At 41.4% G+C, this 18,916-nt stretch overlaps 1 protein-coding gene and 1 long non-coding RNA gene across 28 annotated transcripts in view; one reads left to right on the top strand and one right to left on the bottom strand.

The window, feature by feature from the left end:
• Positions 1 to 13,949, bottom strand: part of COMMD10 (COMM domain containing 10) — a 286,085-nt gene extending 272,136 nt beyond the window's left edge. For all 27 annotated transcript variants that reach the window (XM_057307469.1, XM_057307465.1, XM_057307459.1 and 24 more), the window contains exons 1-4: positions 13,866 to 13,949; positions 12,307 to 12,397; positions 6,048 to 6,158; positions 4,052 to 4,207 (exon numbers count right to left, since the gene is read on the bottom strand). In XM_057307469.1, coding sequence (XP_057163452.1) covers positions 4,052 to 4,207; positions 6,048 to 6,158; positions 12,307 to 12,397; positions 13,866 to 13,906 — 399 coding nt within the window. In that variant the 5' untranslated portion in view covers positions 13,907 to 13,949. The remainder of the gene's footprint in view (positions 1 to 4,051; positions 4,208 to 6,047; positions 6,159 to 12,306; positions 12,398 to 13,865) is intronic.
• A 66-nt stretch (positions 13,950 to 14,015) lies between these two features.
• LOC130542800 (uncharacterized) lies at positions 14,016 to 18,567 on the top strand. The gene is made up of 3 exons (XR_008957636.1): positions 14,016 to 14,312; positions 14,587 to 14,904; positions 15,236 to 18,567. It is a non-coding gene; the product is annotated as an uncharacterized LOC130542800 (long non-coding RNA).
• Positions 18,568 to 18,916: the final 349 nt, after the last annotated feature.

The following is an 18,916-nucleotide window of genomic DNA, read 5'->3' as shown; positions in this document are numbered from 1 at the left end:
AAGAAAAACTATCATCCAGAGGACACTGAAAAATTACACACCAGTGGAAGTAGAAAAAAGAAATATTCAAGTACAGTACTTGAATAAATTCAAGAAAAAATGGACCCTATGAAAGAAAATCATATAAATAGAAAACAGGCAAATATTAAATGGCAAGTGGAGCTTTTTATAAATTGAAATGGTTGAAAGAAGAACTTCAGGGACACAGAATGGAAAACCTAAAATCTGTACAGGATGTAGGGAAAAGTAGAAATTTAAATGATGAAACATGAAGCCATGATGTGGAGGGCGCCTGAGAACACTTAGAATGCAGAGTTCAAAAAAAAAAAAAAAAAAAAGGAGAGAAATGACAATAATAAAGGGGGAACTCTAACAACCTGTAGCTAACATTATACTTAATGGTAAGAGACTGAACCCTTTCCCTCTGGGAACAAGGCGGAGCAGCCGGCTGGCTCAGTCGGTGCAGCGAGCGACTCTTGATCTTGGGGTCATGAGATCGAGCACCAGGTCAGGTGTACAGATCATTTAAAAAGAAAATTTTAAAAATAAATAAAAAGGGGGGCGCGTGGGTGACTCAGTCGTTAAGTGTCTGCCTTCGGCTCAGCAGGAAGCAGGAAGTCTGCTTCTGCCTCCCCCTCTGCTTATGTTCACTCTCTCGCTAGGTCTCTGTCAAATAAATTAAAAAATCTTTTTAAATAAATAAATAAATAAATAAATAAATAAATAAATAAATAAATAAAAAGGGGCACCTGGGTGGCTCAGTCGGTTAAGCATCTGCCTTCAGCTTGGGTCATGATCCCAGGGTCCTGGGATGGAGCCCCACACTGGGCTCCCTGCTCAGCACGGTGTATACTTCTCCCTCTCTCTTTCTCTCTCTCTCTCCCTCTGCCCCTCCCCCTGCTCGTGCTCTCTTGCTCACTTGCTCTCTCAAAATAAAATAAAATCTTTTAATTAATAAGTAAATAAATAAATAAATAAAATGCTAGAAACAAGGTAGGATGTTTGGGCTTATGAGTCCTACTTAACATCATATTAAAAGTCCTACCCAGTGCAATACGGCAAATAAAAACAATTAAAAGCTGAAAACAAATAAAAGCTGAACAGACTGAAAAAGAAGAAATGAACTGTCTCTATTCATGGACAACATAACTATCTAGAAAGAAAATCACAAGGAATCCACAAAAAAACTGCTATAACTAATTAACGAGTTTACCAAGGTCACAGAATACAAGGTCAACATACAAAAATCAATTGTGTTTCTATATACTAGGAATAAACAACTAAAAACCAAAATTTTTAAAACAGTACCATTTACAACAACTCCAACAGCAAGAAATACTTAGGCACAAGTCTAATAAAATAGGTGCAGGATCTGTATGCTGAAAAATGAACGAAAGTGATATAAGAAATCAAAGAGAACCTAAAAAAATTGAGAGTTATACTCAATACTGCTAAGAAGCCATTTCTCCACAAAGTGATCTAGAAGTTAAACATAACCTCAATCAATATTCTTGTAGATCTAGAAAAGCTGCTTTTCAGATTTATATGAAAAGTCGGGGCGCCTGGGTGGTGCAGTCGTTAAGCGTCTGCCTTCGGCTCAGGGCGTGATCCTGGCGTTGTGGGATCGAGCCCCACATCAGGCTCCTCTGCTAGGAGCCTGCTTCTTCCTCTCCCACTCCCCCTGCTTGTGTTCCCTCTCTCGCTGGCTGTGTCTATCTCTGTCAAATAAATAAATAAAATCTTAAAAAGAAAGAAAGAAAAGAAAAGAAAAGAAAAGAAAAGAAAAGAAAAAAAAGAAAGAAAGAAAGAAAGAAAGAAAGAAAGAAAGAAAGAAAGAAAGAAAGAAAGAAAAGTCAAAGAAACTAGAATATGCAAAACAATTATGAAGAAAGCCCCAAAGTCAGCAGACACACAACACCTGATTTTAAGGCTTACTACAAAGCTACAGTAATTAAGGCAGTATGATACTGTCATAAAGACAGACACAGGGGCGCCTGGGTGGCACAGCGGTTGAGCATCTGCCTTCAGCTCCGGGCGTGATCCTGGCATTCTGGGATCGAGCCCCACATCAGGCTCCTCTGCTGGGAGCCTGCTTCTTCCTCTCTCACTCCCCCTGCCTGTGTTCCCTCTCTCGCTGGCTGTCTCTCTCGCTGTCAAATAAATAAAATCTTTAAAAAAAAAAAAAAAGACAGACACAGAGATCAACGGAACCAAACACATAGTCCAGAGAAAGACCCACACAAATATGTCAAATGATTTTTGACAAAGGGACCAAGGCAATTCAGTGACAAAAGGATGTTATCAACAAATTATGCTGCACGTGTATAAATGAACATCTAAAATGAACACCTATAAGCAGAAAAAAGGAAATGTAATCTGCACCTTACACCAAATGAACTCAAGATGGATCTTAGAGCTAAATGTAAAACAAAAACCTATAAAACAAAAGAAACCAAAAGAGGAAATCTTTGTGACATTGCATTAGGCTACAAATTCTTAGATACAAAACCAAAAGCAGGATCGATAAAAGAAATTAATTGATAAGTCAAACTTCATCAGAATTAAAAGCTTTTATTCTGCAAAAGCCACTTCTAAGAAAATGAAAAGGAAAGCTATGGACGAGGAGAAAATATGTGCAAACCCCACTGGGGAAAGGACACACACCCAGGATATATATAGAACTCAAAAACTCAATAGAAGGAAAACAAACACCCTCCCCACATTTTAATAACCCAGAACAAAAACATTCGCATGCATTTCCATATGCTGGGATTTACACCTGACTGTCCTTTAGATTACTATCCTGGAACTTGTCACAGTGTGTAAATAACAGACAAGAAGATCTGAACAGATGCTTTACCCGTGAAGATATATGGAGACAAGTCAGCACATAAAAAGATCATCCACATAATTTATTATTAGGAAAACACAAATTAAAAACACGAAATACCACTACAAACCTCAGGATAGCTTTGATAAAGGCAACGGACAATACCAAGTGCTGACGGGGTACAGGAACTTCCACAGAATGCCGGGGAGAATGCACAATAATCCCGATCCTTCACAGATCCTTACAGGAAATCGAAGAGGAGGAAGAACATTTCCCAGCTCGTTCTGCAATGCCGGTTTCACCCTGATACCGTCAAAGACATCACCAGGAAATCACAGGCTGATCTCTCTTATGAACACAGACGGAAAAAAAAAATTTTTTTTAATTTATTTGACACAGAGAGACAGCCAGCGAGAGAGGGAACACAAGCAGAGGGAGAGGGAGAAGTAGGCTTCCCGCTGAGCAGGGAGCCCGATGCGGGGCTCGATCCCAGGACCCTGAGATCATGACCTGAGCCGAAGGCAGACGCCTAACGACTGAGCCACCCAGGTGCCCCAAGATGGAAAAATGTTTAACAAAATATTAGCAAGTCAAATAGCAGCCTAAAAAAAGGATGATACTCCACACGCAAGTGACACTGATCCCAGGAATACGGAGTGGGCTGTAAACCCGAAGATCAGTTGTGGAATAGAACCTACTAAGAGTAAAAGGTCAAAATCCCTATGATCCTCTTAACCTCCACTGACTAAAGGTTACTGAAGAGCTCTGAAACGCTGCTCTTATTTTATATTTGTCTCCCGGTGTTGACTTTGTTCACTAACTGGTGCTCAACAAACACTGAGTACATTCCGCTAGGCACTAACACAGACGCACAAAAACAAACCAATGCCGTGATTCAGTAAAAATGTAGGAAGTCCTACACACAGGTACACAGTTAACAAGAAAAACCAACTCTGCCCCAGTACTCAGAAAAACAAAAAAAAAGGAGGACTGTCTCATTCCTATTCTGAAGTTACAGAGGCATATTTGAAACTGGCCACTACAACGAATTCACACTGCGGTAGCCAATATGCCTGGAAGTAATTTTATAGGAATATTGTACACACTCTTTCTTTTTCCTGACCACCTCTCTAACAAAACATTACCACCTTTAAACCCCTTACGGTACAACAATGCCATTCTCGCTGAGTAACAGCTGGGGAGGGTAGTAGAATCCTATACCTTGTGGGGAGCAAGAATCCTCTGCCTGAATTTTTCAACGGTTTCTTGACCCATGGAAGACCAAGTGTTGCCGAACGCTTCTGCTTTGTCTTGTTGGAGGTGAATGGCCTCTAACTGCTGTTGCAGGGCTGCCGGCTTCACGTTGTGATACACTGCCTATGCAAGAGAAAAAAGACCACATATAACCCCAATGTGCATACAGAGACCTCGGATTATAATCAAATACAAAATTATTTTAAAATGATTTAAATCAAAAGAATACTTCCTATTCCTATGGTAGATGTTTTTACTTATTTTACCAATAATAATATACATAACTGCAAGATGCAGTGTAGCCTAAATTATTCAGGCTTCCATTTCAACACTTCCATTGTTGCCTGTGTTTTAAGTGATCCAAAGTCCACTCAATGCAAAAACTTCTTCTCTGCTTTCGCAACGTAAATGGTACCCCAATTAAAATATCATTTCCTGATTTTACTTAATGATTTCAAAGAAATGTTTCAGGGCACCTGAGTGGTTCAGTTGCTTAAGTATCTCCCTTGGGCTCCGGTCATGATCTCAGGGTCCTGGGATTGAGCCCCGCATCGGGCTCCCTGCTCAGTGGGGAGTGTGCTTGAGATTCTCTCTCTCCCTCTGCCCATTCCACACACCACGCCCCCCCCGGCTTATGCTGTGTCTCAAATAAATAATCTTTAAAACAAACGAAAAACAAGGAAGTGTACGACAACTAACAAAAATTTTGCCAAGAAGCACTTTCTCAAAACTACCTTCATCTACCAGATCCCTAGGTAATATATAACAAAACATTATAAACATTTCTAATAACATCTGTTCTATTTCTTAACATCATTCTGGAACAACTTCCTTGTAAACCCCATGTTTCTCTGTCCGACTTGATTACCCCTTACTACTAGTGAAAGCTCCCCAGGGTTAAGAATAGTAGTCGTCTGGGGCGCCTGGGTGGCACAGCGGTTAAGCGTCTGCCTTCGGCTCAGGGCGTGATCCCGGCGTTCTGGGATTGAGCCCCACATCAGGCTCCTCTGCTGTGAGCCTGCTTCTTCCTCTCCCACTCCCCCTGCTTGTGTTCCTTCTCTCGCTGGCTGTCTCTATCTCTGTCGAATAAATAAATAAAATCTTTAAAAAAAAAACGAATAGTAGTCGTCTTTATGATCTGCAATCTGTACAAGGCTGTATGGAGTCAATGCCCGGGAGCTTGTCTTCCTAACAATATCTGTTCACTAGAAGGCTCATGAAGCTACAATACCATTTAAACTTTTATTTCACCAATGTTCTACCAAGTCAACCTTCAGGAATTTATGGACACTCTCCTTTAAGCCCAGCAATGTGCTAGGTTTATAGAAGATGAGGTAAAAGGCATGATAGGTCCCTCACAAATTCAAAAGCTAGGCAAGGCTGACACACAGGAAATGATGAAAGACTAACAATGTGCTCCACTCTGATGAGCCCCTTGGGGGTCATGGCGGCAGTGAGAGGAGATGGGACTCGAACAAAAACTTAATGCACCAAACACAGACAAAAGCGAAGGAAGCAAAATGGCGGCTCAGTAGAAGAACTAGTATGACAAAAGGCCCTCTGACAACAACTTCTCTTCTAAATGTTTTATTTATCATCCTAAAGAAATCCCCCAAAATCACTGATTAAAGTTCTTAAATAAGAGGTGTTCATTTCTCCAAGTTATCATACCAAGTAACAACAAATGAAAACGTTTGATACCCATCTCAAGTCAATGAAGTCTTGATTCATGCTGTCAAATAGTTTACTCAAGCTACTCAACATTCATATTATTTTGAATACACTACTGTAGAAAAAAAACATACATTCAATTTATTTTTACTACGGTAAAATTCTCAATTAGAATATATTCACATCTTCCATCTGCACACTTTTTTGAAGAAATAAAACGTTATAGCTATCATAACAGTACAAATCTGCAGTAAACAAACCATGGTTAGGAAGTTTGGGGCACTGGGAATACCTGTTCTAAAATAAACGATATTGTTTCAAGAACCAGGTGAAGATCTTGTTTCTCTAGAGAAAATGCAGCCTGAAGTTTTTCTTCTTCTTCTTCACTGAAACTGTTCTCGGCCTACAACATAAAAAGCAAGCTATTAGCACACGTTCAGGTATTCAAAACTTAGATACCGGACACAAGAGTCCCTGAAGATTCGTGTATTCATACATGGATGAGAAACTGAAAGAAAAAGCGAATCCAGGGTGAAAGAAAGTGATGTGTTAGTAAATTTCAATATCTCAAAATCACAGTACAATTCGGTATTTGGATCACGCCAAATCAAGCTCATTTTAAATTAAAAAAACCATTATTTTAAGTTCTATGACTTACAGGAAGTGGAAACTAACAGTAAATACCAAAAGAAATGGACATTTAGAAAAAACAATACTAGAAGGTAAAACCCCAAAATGTGAATAATAATTAATAGTAATGTCCATCTTCCTCGAACATATTTACTGAGTATTTATTCTGTGCTACAGAGAAAGTTCATGTCAAGTACACCAATACTCTAGTCAGAAAGGCACATAAAAACAAATAGTTATTCAAGTAATTTTCATTTTCAGGAGTTCTGCAAAAATGTGGGTTATTACAAGAGCAACTATAAAGCAGGAAAGTCCGTCTTTTTTATAATTTTAATACGTTTCCCAGAACTTCCACATTATGCACTGTTAATTTTATAACCAATGTATCAAAGAAGACAGTTAGCCATCTGAGTAGAACCTCTGACTACTCTCCTTTCTTTCATATCCAAAATCATCTCCTTGATCTAAAGACATTGGTTTATTAAGCAGGAAAAATGTACACTAGTAGAACAACTTTAAAATAGTAAAAACTAGGGGCGCCTGGGTGGCACAGCGGTTAAGCGTCTGCCTTCGGCTCAGGGCGTGATCCCGGCGTTCTGGGATCGAGCCCCACATCAGGCTCCTCCGCTATGAGCCTGCTTCTTCCTCTCCCACTCCCCCTGCTTGTGTTCCCTCTCTCGCTGGCTGTCTCTATCTCTGTCAAATAAATAAAATCTTTAAAAAAAAAAAAATACTAAAAACTAAAAACATCCTAAAACACCTTGCCCTACGGCGGCCTCTCCCTAACAGCAACATGGAGAAATTTCAGAAGTTCCACGAGTCCCTGCCTTGACAGCTTAGGACGACGTACACCCTACATGGCTGTTGAACCAAAGCGGCATCGGAACTTGAAGCTAGCATATTTGGGGAGGCCGGTCGCCAGAACTCCTAGTCCCTACTACCTGTTTTATGCCTGAGAAAATCATGAACCCAATCTGGCCAAAATGCCCAGCACTTACCTCAGCAGCAATGTTTTGACTTACAAGTTTCAGAATTTCTGTGACTACCATACATCTTCTTGAAATAATGACCTATGGTACCAGATTTTATCAATATGAGGAATATAATAACAGTGATACATATATAATCACTGAATCACATGTGGCATTAAATTCAATGGATATTTATAATTTAACTTGCAAGTTAGTCAATCTGATTCCTTTTAACACACATCGAATAAGCTGCTTCAACAAAATAGTAATAAGTGATTGAGCAGGTAGAAAAATAAACTTCAGTGTCCCCAGTATGTACAAGGAAGGGAGATTTTTTAAAGTGATATAGACCAAAAAAAAAAAAAGAGAGAGAGAGACATTCTTGAGATTTTCAAGGACACTATATTAATAAAGTGGTTTGGAGTGAAGAGGTACAAGGGACTATTTATCTTCCCCCGTCCACTGGAACACCAGGCAAGCAACCTGAAAATATGGCGGAGCTTAAAATATGGGAGCAAAAGAGCCAACAGAGAACACAGCCACACACAAAGTTCCAAACATGTCGTCAACACCTTGCTCCAAAAACAACCTTGGGTAGATAAATATTAAACATTAAGTACCTCTCTTTGCTTCCAAAAAAGCAGCAATTTCCCTTATTTCTGTCTACCAAAAGCAACCCACACATATCTGGGAGTAAAAGAGAAGGTAAAAGAGACACATTCTTTTTTTATCCTCTCAATGGGGAAAAATTAAGGCCCAGGTTTATAAAATTAGAAAGCAAGTGTTCAGGGGCGCCTGGGTGGCGCAGCGGTCTGCCTTCGGCTCAGGGCGTGATCCCGGCGTTATGGGATCGAGCCCCACGTCAGGCTCCTCCGCTAGGAGCCTGCTTCTTCCTCTCCCACTCCCCCTGCTTGTGTTCCCTCTCTCGCTGGCTGTCTCTGTCTCTGTCTCTGTCGAATAAATAAATAAAATCTTAAAAAAAAAAAAAAAAAAAGAAAGCAAGTGTTCAAGAAACTATATTTTAAAAATGGAAAGTGAATGTTAATTTTTTCTTCATGTTTAAAGGGAATATGCCATAAATATATATACACAAGCAGAAAGGAAAAACAGCACGTAAAGAATATACGGTAGTACTACATGGATTCACATGGAATGATCTCTGATAAAAGTAATAAGCGACGGAGGTATAGGAAAACACAGAAACTCTTTATTTCCATATGTATGCACATCTGTATTTATTAATACATGGAAAAAGATCTGCAATAAAAACCAAATTGTTACGGGTCAAATGCTCCTTTGCGCACGACTCTCCTGCACACAAGACATTTAAAGTCCTGGGCACTAAACGCCAGCAGGACCCTCCGTAGGCTGTAACAGCCGAGAAAAATTCTGAGGCATTTCTATAGGCTGAGGTTCACACTTGTGATTGTCCTTTATGCTGACATAACGAGATTTCACTGTGTCATAATGTGGGAAAACAGAGGTACCCACAAGTGAATCTATCAAATAAAAGAACTTTTATTTTAAGCTTTTGAAAGCAATCTTTCTGAAATGTAGAGCACCCATTCTAGACTTTCGTAAACAAAGTATATCGGATTAAACTCATTTCTTATGATGAGTCAGGTCACAATTATGAGCATCAGAATTCTGTGGTACAGGATCATAAAAAACTCCTAAGATACACTGATGATTTTTCACTTCAGAAAAAAACCCTCAGATTTCTCAGCATTTCAATTTCTTGAGTCTAATTTTCCTAATTCTCCCACTTTATGCCATGATCAGCCATCAATTCTTGAAACTGCCTACATGCCCATCACAGGCGCTTCTTCGTTCCCCGGTTGGCTGGGTCTAGTCTGCCATGGCTAGGAACCCAGAGAGCTGATCTCTCAGAATGAGATATACAGCACAGTTACATCAACAGGCTTTGTGTAATGACCTACGAGTCTCTCCAGTGGAGCAAAGTACATGAGTCTTTCTAATTGCATGAGTTGTGAAAGCCATTTTTTTTTTTAACTCAGAGGCCATAAATTGTTGTCTCTAAGTCCTCAGCTACGGAAGTTACTCTGACTTCTGTCAGTGTTTTCCAGTGCAGACTCTATTAGCATGCTGGACAGGGCAATTTGGGCAGGACTGTTCTGCACGTTGCAAGACATTTAGTTCCTGGGCATTAAATGCCAACAGCACCCTCCACACATTGTAAAAACCCCCCAAAACTTCCCATGTATTTCTATATGCTAGGATGAGAAAAGAAGATGAACAGTGCAAAGAGGACTCCCAGACTCATGCTTAGGCACACCCATATTCTCTACCTCAGCTTAGTTTCCCTATGTTTATTCCAACTAGGAAATCCAAGGAACCAGTCTGGACAAAAACAGATATACTCTGCCCGTAAGCAAATTAAAGTGTCACGTTGATAACATTTAGAACAGTAACCCAATCCCTAAAACTCTTCACCAATCTACCCATGCCAGGTTTCACTGTTCTAAGGGCTCTGCTTGTCTCAAGGCAAAGGCCCACTGAACAGACCAAGAGTACATAAAAGAAAGCTGGCAGATCCTGAGTGTCACTGCAAACTTTATTTGATAAGAACTCTTATCACAATAGGAGCCCCTCTAGAAGAACATTGCCCGAAACTGTCTAGGAAAAAAAAAAATTGCACCTTTCCTGACTTTCTGTCTTAGCAGGCAAGTTATCACCTACATATGTTTTTGTTCTCAGTTGCTTCAGCTGCCAACAACCTCACCTTCCCGTGTCCAGCCCCCTACCAATGATAGCACAGCATTAAAGCGCTGTGGAATGCTCTGGCCACCCACTTACTCTAAGACACTAACTTATTCACAACTCGATATGACTGAGAGGGTCAAAGGCAAAGTACATATCACATTTCTCCTGCAAATGTCCTATCCTCCCTCGCTATGAAGAACAAAAGATATATCTAAGAGTTTTTTGTCCCATGGTGTTTCATAAGTGTAAGAAGGCGGCCACCAGTTCAGTGAATCAAAGCAGAACTTCGGTGTTGATTGCCTACATCATTCACTTTTAGACTAATTTATATACTTTTCTGTACTCTTCCCTGAGGTTTACTGTAATGGGTTAAACAAATGGATTCTGGAACCAGGCTGCTTACTCGCTGGCTGTGTGACCTTAGACTATTTAACTGGTTTCTATCTCAGTTTCTTCATGAATAAAATAAGGATGACAATAGTACCTACTTCTTAAAGTTGCTGTAAGGATCAGATGAACTAATAACACAAAGCCACTAGCACAGTATCAGAAGGAGCAATGTAACTGAGAATCACAAATACCACAGAATGCAACTGCTTTTAGAATACAGTGGTGGTTCCTCCTGTCTCTCCATCTCTATCACAGATTCCTTATAGCCAGGAATTTAGAGGACCTGCATTTGTTTTGTGTTTCCCATGCAAGGCAAAGAATTAACTCCAAGAATAGCTATCGGGCAGCAACAGCATAAGCACCAAGGTATTAGGTATGGAAATACAAAGATGAGTAAGACATGATACTCAAGGTATTCAAGGTCAGCGAAAGATCTTGTCATCATAAAACAAATACTTCTAATGCTGTACTAAAATGAGGTGACAATGAACCGAGTGTTTTAGAAGCAGAGAAAACAAACTGCGGAGAGCGAGATGCCCAAATCCTTGAAAGATGCATAGTTTTTCCACTAAAGAAAGGAAGAAAAACATTGCAGGTAAGGGAAAGACCATATGCACAGACTCAGAGTTAGAAAAGTTCACCATACGTTCCAGTAAAAGACCACAGTCCAGTGTGATTGGAGCACTTGCAAAGTGGGAATAATATAGCTTCTGGCCATATTATACTGTTATTACAAGGCGATTATAATACAATGCTAAAGATTTTGAACTTTTTCCCATGGGACAATGGGAAGTCAATGATGGCTTTAAACACTGTACAGATATGATCAATTGGTTTTTCGTTTTTTGTTTTTTAGGAAAAAAAAGTATTTGGAGAGATAAATGGACTAGCATTATGAAGCAGTGATAGTAGGGAGAAGACTTTCAGCAGAGATCCCAGTTGGAAGGCAGTTACTGTAGTCTACGGCAGAGATGTTAAGGATCTGGACTAGGACTATGAAGAGAACTTGGATTTGAGAGACATGTCAGAGGAAGAAAGGGCTCAGAACGGGGCTGGCTCCCAGGAAAAAGAAGAGGAAAGGGTTCAGGCTCTTCGGGTGTGGTACAGAAGTGCTGAATCACTATATCGTACACCTGAAACTAATATTACACTGTATGTTAACTAACTGGAATTTAAATTTTAAAAAAAGGCCAGGTTCTCATTTAATGGTGATGCCTGGCACCACCAGGCAGAGTTACCAGTTACTAGGTGTGCCATAAACATGTGTTGGATGGAATTAAATTTTTGTAATTTGATACAGAAGTTAACTTAGATTAGTGACCGAGCAGTGAATCACTAAACATCAGTATGTCCAAAATAACCACACCCTCGAAATAAAAGTAGAAGAGGCAGATTAAATGGAAGATTAAATATTGGGTGCTAGCAAAACCACAGCATTATTTTTAGGAGGAAGAATGAAATCAGAATTTTTCCAAAGCATGTTACACAGAACCTGAGTCCCAAAATATATACCATGATACCACAGTTCCAAGGTCAAACACATTTGGACAATCTTGCACACCGTATTCACCCTTAAATATTTACTACCATAAAATATACTCTGAAAAAAATATATCTAATATATACACTCTGAAAAGTTCCATAATAAAAAAGATTAATTTTAATGAGAAGAGAGTTTCCCAAACTTTTGACCATGTGACATCACAAAATGTTCTAGAGAGCCAAGGACACACTGGGGAACACTATACTTCAGAAAAAGTTTTTCGAGTAGAAACAAAGAGTTTCAGGGCAATCACAAGAAAGTATTATAAACTATAGAAATGCAAAAATACAAACCTTCAGGTGAAGTTTTTGAAGAATTCGAGTGAGCAATCGTGGAAATCTTCCTATATCTATGGCATTTATCAGCGACACTGCCTTTTTCATGCTAAATAAATTTGTAAAACAAAAATTTTAAAATGAGTTTTCCAAGTGGAACTGTTCTTGCTATAAGTACATTTGTCTACAATTGCCGTTGTCTCAAAGTTTCCATTTCAACAACTCTGATTGCTATAAAGAACAGATGACGGCCAGCAAAGGAAGGGGGGACATTTCCAAAAAGATGCCTCCCAAAAGTACTCATCCATTTGGCAGAGTATCTCTTTCTTTGGGGGCAAGGTGAGCTACCAGAGGAAACTTGCACTTTGTGGAGAATGGCATTAACTCAGCAGTGAATATTTAATACCCACTTAACCCACAGAAGAACTATGGAAAGAATGGAAGGAGGAAAGTGGCCATGACACCAAAATACAAAGAAAAGAATGCTGAATGGCAGATAATGGAATAATATATATATATATATACATATATATATAATATATATATGTATAATATATATACGTATATATATATATTATACATATATACATATACATAATACATATATATATATACATATATATACACACACATAAAATCATTTGGGTTAACAATACACAGTTGTTTTTAAACCATGCTTCAACTGCAATAATCAGCTTTAAATTAGATGATAAGAACTATCCTACTGCATCATACTGGTTATGGCTTATTGATGTGGTGGGTGTTAAACAGAACACTGATGTGAGGGGAGGAACTGGCCGTCAGAACTCAAGGAATCCAGAAAGACGAAAAACTTTGAAATGACAATTCTCTTCTTCAAGAAGCTGCCTGCCCAATTCAGGCTCAAGGGAGTTACTTTCCAACTTCAATTATTTACAGGTCCACCTCAGCACTTTTTCCACATCCGCACACTACCTGCACTAGTATTTGTTTTTCATGAAATGGGAGTCATTTCTATTTAAATAACTGCATTTTGAGAGAGAACTCTGTATCACCACCCTGGGCTGGCGACCTTACCTACCATAAGTAGAAATGAACTAAAAATAAATAAAATGAAATCAAAAGCCACATTACCAAATTCTGGCTAGATACTGTTACCAGCCCCAAGCTCCCTGCCTGAGAACTATTCTCTCTTGATTGAAAAGGGCTACCGACACGTGTCAGGGGTAAAAGAGCGTCCAGCACCACTGCGAGCCTTTCTCATAATCAGGCCCGAGAGAAAGCTGAAAATAGAAAAAGGGCATAGTTTTTTCAGCACTACTCCAGGTAGGCGTGGGTACTTCAGATCCCACCCTCTGGAAACGGTGACACACACCACACACACCGTCCTACTGACCCCAGCTGCCAGGCGCACTGGAGCCCCAAGTACGTGAACCACTGAGGTGAGAAGCCCACAGCCCCCCGTACTCCTGCGGGGCTGCACCGCGACTTCGCCAGCCCCGCGCCCACCCCCTCGGCCGGGCCCCGCCTCGGAGCCAAGGCGACAGCCAGCAGGGGCGTCCTGGCACCGCCCGGTCCGCGCCAGCCCTGGCGGCTACCTGGGGCTCTCCGGCAGGATCAGCGCCGTGGTGGCCGCCATCCTTGAAGCTCCCAAGCCTGCCGCCGCCTGTCAGCTGTCTGTAGCTCAGCCAATGACGGCAGGCCTACGGAAAGACGGAAGGCCCAAGCCGCGCAGGCTCCGCCTTCGGGCGCAGAAGCGAATCCTGTCCTGGGTCTTTCCAGGGAAGAGGGACCCTCCTCGCTTTCCTCGCGCCGCTGTCACTGTTCTGCCTTAAGCCTGTTCGCGTATTAACGTATTTCTGTTTATCTATTTGCTTATTATACATACACAGCTGACCCTTGAGCAAGTAGCGGCTACGTTTGCCCACCCTGCCATAAGTCAAAAATCCACATGTAACTTTTGACTCCCCCAAACTTAAGTACTAACAGCCTCCTGTTGACCGGATGCCTTGCCTTACCGATCACATAGTCGATGGACTCCTTGTGTATGTCATATTTATTGTATACTATATTATGACAATAAAATAAGCGGAAGTAAGCTAGAGAAAAGAAAATGTTAAGAAAATCATAAGGAAAATACATGACAGTACTGTACTATATCTATCGAAAGATTCTGAGTATGAGTGGACCTGCACACTTCACACCTCTGTTGTGCTGTATGTATATCTGGATATGGATGCGTATTTTTATGTCGTAGGCATGTACAAACATATATTTAGATGTCTGCACATATACATATTTCTTTTTTTTTTTTAACAGAGGAAGTTTAAGCACCCCACGGCCGCCAGAGTCTAGCCTGTACTGCAGAGGGGCAGGCAGTGGAACGTTCTCCCCAAAAGCAGCCCGGAACGTCACACATTCACCCGCAGGAGAGGTCATGCCACCAGCTCCAGCCTCGGCACTGTGCGATCAGCCGTTCCTGTATCTGTATCCCTGTATTCACTGAGCACCTACTGTATACCAGATACCTTGCTAGGCACTGGGGTACAAAAGACCAAAATTCCTACCGTCAGGGTTTGCCGGCAGTTCATATGGACAAGTTTCATTGCGCCCTTCTGCCGTCCGGTGCTGAGCTAGGTACTGCTCAATAGGGGAGATTCATGCCCACAGAGACTGTCATTTAGAATCTCACAGTAAAGCAGGGATCCCACCATGGGTTCACGAATAGCTTTGTCTGCCTCAGAGAAAAACATGTAGAGCATTCAAGGGATTTAGAGGTAGGAAGAGTGGTAAAGCACAGGGCGGGGCGGGGGGGGGGCGTGTAGGGAGTTAGGATCAGGAAAACTTTCTCTAGCAGGTGCCATGAGGTCTTGAATGATAGATTACAGCATGTGCCCTTGAGCTAGTGAGAAATGGGGAGTCATTAATATTTTCTTTTTTTTAAAGATTTTATTTATTTATTTGACAGAAAGAGCACAAGCAGGAAGAGGAAGAAGATTCAGGCTCCCGCTGAGCAGGGAGCCCGATGCGGGGCTCTATTCCGGAACCCTGGGATCATGACCCCAGCACCCTTAACGAATGAGCCACCCAGGCGGCCCCGTTAATGTTTTCAAGGAGAGACATTTTTGTGATGAGAGCTGCTGTTCTTTTTCTGTCTTCTTTTTGGTTTTTATCTTTCGAAGATTACTGTCAGCGGAATGATGATTGGATTGGAAAGAGGTAAGCGGAAAGTCAAACAGGGAACTATTGCAATAATCTATGGAAAGCAATAAAATCCCGTGGTAGTAAAATAGCTTTGGAGGGTGAAAAAAACTGCAAGTGAGTTAGAGTTACATTTCAGCTGTAGAATCTTCGGGAGCTGGCAAAAGATTGAATTTAATTTTCCTACCTAATTATGTTTTACTTAAATTATTATTTAAATTACTTGGCATTGGTAGAGCAGCCCCAAAAACATCCTAACTGAAAGGAGAAGCCAGATTGCAAATTAAAAGTGAATAATCCCCACATGGATAATTGAGTCAATTATACAGTGTGTTGAACACATACAAATACATTTTAATTCCACAACACTCCACGCACTCCCCAATTTGTGCAGTATCTGAAAAAGATGTATGTGAATCTACATAAATTATAGGTCTCCGAAACAAACACAGATTACTTTACCTGGCATAATTCTAGAAGAGCCCCAGTTCCCTCGACTTCTGAATAATTCCGCTTTTGTCTTCATTCATTGCCTGCAGTAGGGCCGCTAACCAGCTAAAACCATTTGGAATCTCTAGTGAAATTTACCTCCTCAGTTCCTTCACAACCGCAGCTAGGGTTTTGAGCAAAAGGGCATCAGGATGGTTCAAGCCCTGAATCCATGTAACCTGAAACAAATCACTTTATCTCCCTTAAACTTCTTACTCCTAATCTGTAAAATGGGAAAGAGAATAATGTCGGTGTGTGCTCCCAGGGGCTGTGGTAAGAATTAAACAGTGTGATGTGTATATGGGAGAAGCACTCTCCCCTCTTTTATAACACAGAGCATGGACTTCCAAGGTTTTAGCAATAAAGTCTCCAGGTGTTCTCTTAATGTCACTGATGGGGCTATCACTTTTTATTGGTACTTGTTGCTATAAAGACTTGAGGCAGAGAATAATTTCACCCCTTAAGTGAGAACCTCACCCAAAATATTTCTGTGGTCTTTGGAGTATATGCATATAGATTCATGAAAAAGTCCTTTGTCTACCTGTGGCCACCTGCTAGAGACAGGATATATCCCTCCTGGAGACACGGTTCCATACCACACATTACCCCTAACCCTCAAACTTGTCAGCCCATCTCGATGATGGATCCAGAGCCCTGATCGGCTGCGCCTGATCTGTTATGGCTATGAAACATACTGAATGCCCCCAAATTTCCTCCGTATCCTTGCCCTCATTGCAACTTTCACCAAACCCAACTTTTATTTTTTTCATTCTGTGTTAGCCTGGGTTCTCTAGAAAAACAGCCTGAGTTACAAGCTAGTGCTTCCCTGGGGACTGTCATTGTAGCGAATTATTTGTGAGTGCAAAAGGGAAGGAAGGAAAGGAGAGAAGCAAATACAAGGTGGTGTGTTTTCCAGCTGGTTACAGATGGAAAACCTAGTTGATTTCTCAGTACTGTGATATTTCCAGACACACTATTTTGAGGTACTGTGTCTTAGAACAGCCAGGAGGTGGGAGTGAGCAAATTTGTCTGCAGACTCTTTCCAATCTTCTGTCTCTTGTTGATCAAAATCTGTCCCATGGCTCAGACCTCCCCTGGACTCACGGGGTATGTCCCCTGGCGCCTGTAGGCATTCACTGGAAAATCTCGAGTAGGATCGGAGTCCCAAACCTGTAGGAGAAGCGAGCTCAGGGCACAATCCCTGCCCAACCCGCTCTCCAGATGTCTCCTCTCCCATCCACCCCACACCCCCCCAAGGTGGCAGCAAGTGGCAGGGGCTTTAAGACCAACAGTGCAAAGTTCCCAGGGCCCCTGTATTGGGAAACTTGAACACTGCACTGCCTGAGACGTGGCAAGGCTGAGCGTATGGGGAGAGGAACATCACTCAGAGACAGTGTTACTCCTTGGGTGGAATCTCAGTGCAAGAGTTGCTTAAGCTTTGAATGTCTTAGCTCTTTGGTGATGCAGCCTTTTTAGTTCGCATGTGCCTGGTTGTTTCACCAAAGGCTGTAACAGCACAGGTTGGAGTGAGGTCCACTGTGTCGTGGGAGCTAACACTTCCTTCTGGGTGTGACCTTTGGAACACCTCCCTTTGGGTGAGTTCCTTCTCAAGGGCCCCATGGCCATTTCCTGCAATACAGTATGCACCCACTCTCTCCCTACGAGGCATGGTTTGTATATTTGACACTCAATGAAGTAAATACAAGAGCTGAGCCTTTCCCCTCCCCCAAAGTCTCCACCAACCCTTAAGTAAACTCTGGGTACACCCGGGAGCCCAGCCCAAATCAATGCAAATGGTTATCTATGGAGGAAGGGTAATACCTATTCACCCAACACACTAGTGTTTGAGCCCCAGGAACCCAGTCCAGCCGGGACGACCTTGTAAGTAAGCTTTTGATAAATACTGTCAAACGGGAGTATAGGCATTTTATTATGTACCCAGAGTATGCTGGCAGTGGGTTAGCTAAGCGTCTGGCCCAGGTCCTTAACTTTGTGACAGTCTGTAGTCCTACACCTCATCCTGAGTTTCTCAGGCGAACTATCAAAGGCAGTTCAGAGTCACATAAGGGTGGAGGGCTCGAACTACCTGCTACTCACGGCCCTACCCCAGATGACTATCAAATACAAAATCCACAGTCAGCTGCTTTGTCCCGTTCGCTTGCAGAAGCCATTGCCCCAGTTTTTCTCCTCCTCAACACCACACGGAACCCACACCTCCCCCTCTCCACCACCCCTCGGTCACAGTTTCGAGCCCTGTTTTTAGCTCTCTAGTCAGCACTTGCCTCATAGGTGTGAGGGAATCAGTTGGAGTGGAACTAAAGAACACCCTTCTAGATGAGAAACATGTCATTGTTCCTTCCACATTTTCTCCGTCAATTCTCGGGGGAATGAAGTTTCAAACTTGCATATTTTTATTTACGAGTAGGTTATGTGACTGTTCCTGTTTGATGTGAGATAATCAGAAATAAAGAATGCATGAGACTTATCTGTTCTGAGTATTTCCATTCCAGGCTGTGATGTGGAAAGGAAGTGAGAAGCTTAGGAAAAAAGGAAAGAGAAAAGAAAAGAAAAGAAAAGAAAAGAAAAAAAAGAAAAGAAAAGAAAAGAAAAGCATCAAGTTTGCAGGCCACATGTGCCATAACAAACAGTATTAACCAAATGGAGGGTGGGCAAGGGTATGGGAGGGAAACGTTTATTAAAATGTGACAAATATATACTTTGTGGTACATGAACAGATCCCTTTCTGATCTATTCTTAAAGCCGAAAACCATCTCAAATTATCACCCCTCCATTTTAATTTGCACCTAGTTTCCTCCATTCTCCTTCCCCGAGGCCTGTGCCATTAAGAGGACTGATATTTACACCTAAGACGTGTGAAAGATTAAATGGCTTCTTCAGTAATTTCCACCAGTGAACACGGTGGGAAAATAAATTGATGGCGTTTCCCACACATATTGCA

Source organism: Ursus arctos, unplaced genomic scaffold, assembly GCF_023065955.2.
Source record: "Ursus arctos isolate Adak ecotype North America unplaced genomic scaffold, UrsArc2.0 scaffold_5, whole genome shotgun sequence".
NCBI classification, from domain to species: Eukaryota; Metazoa; Chordata; class Mammalia; order Carnivora; family Ursidae; genus Ursus; species Ursus arctos.
This window is presented reverse-complemented; position numbering and strand designations above follow the sequence as displayed.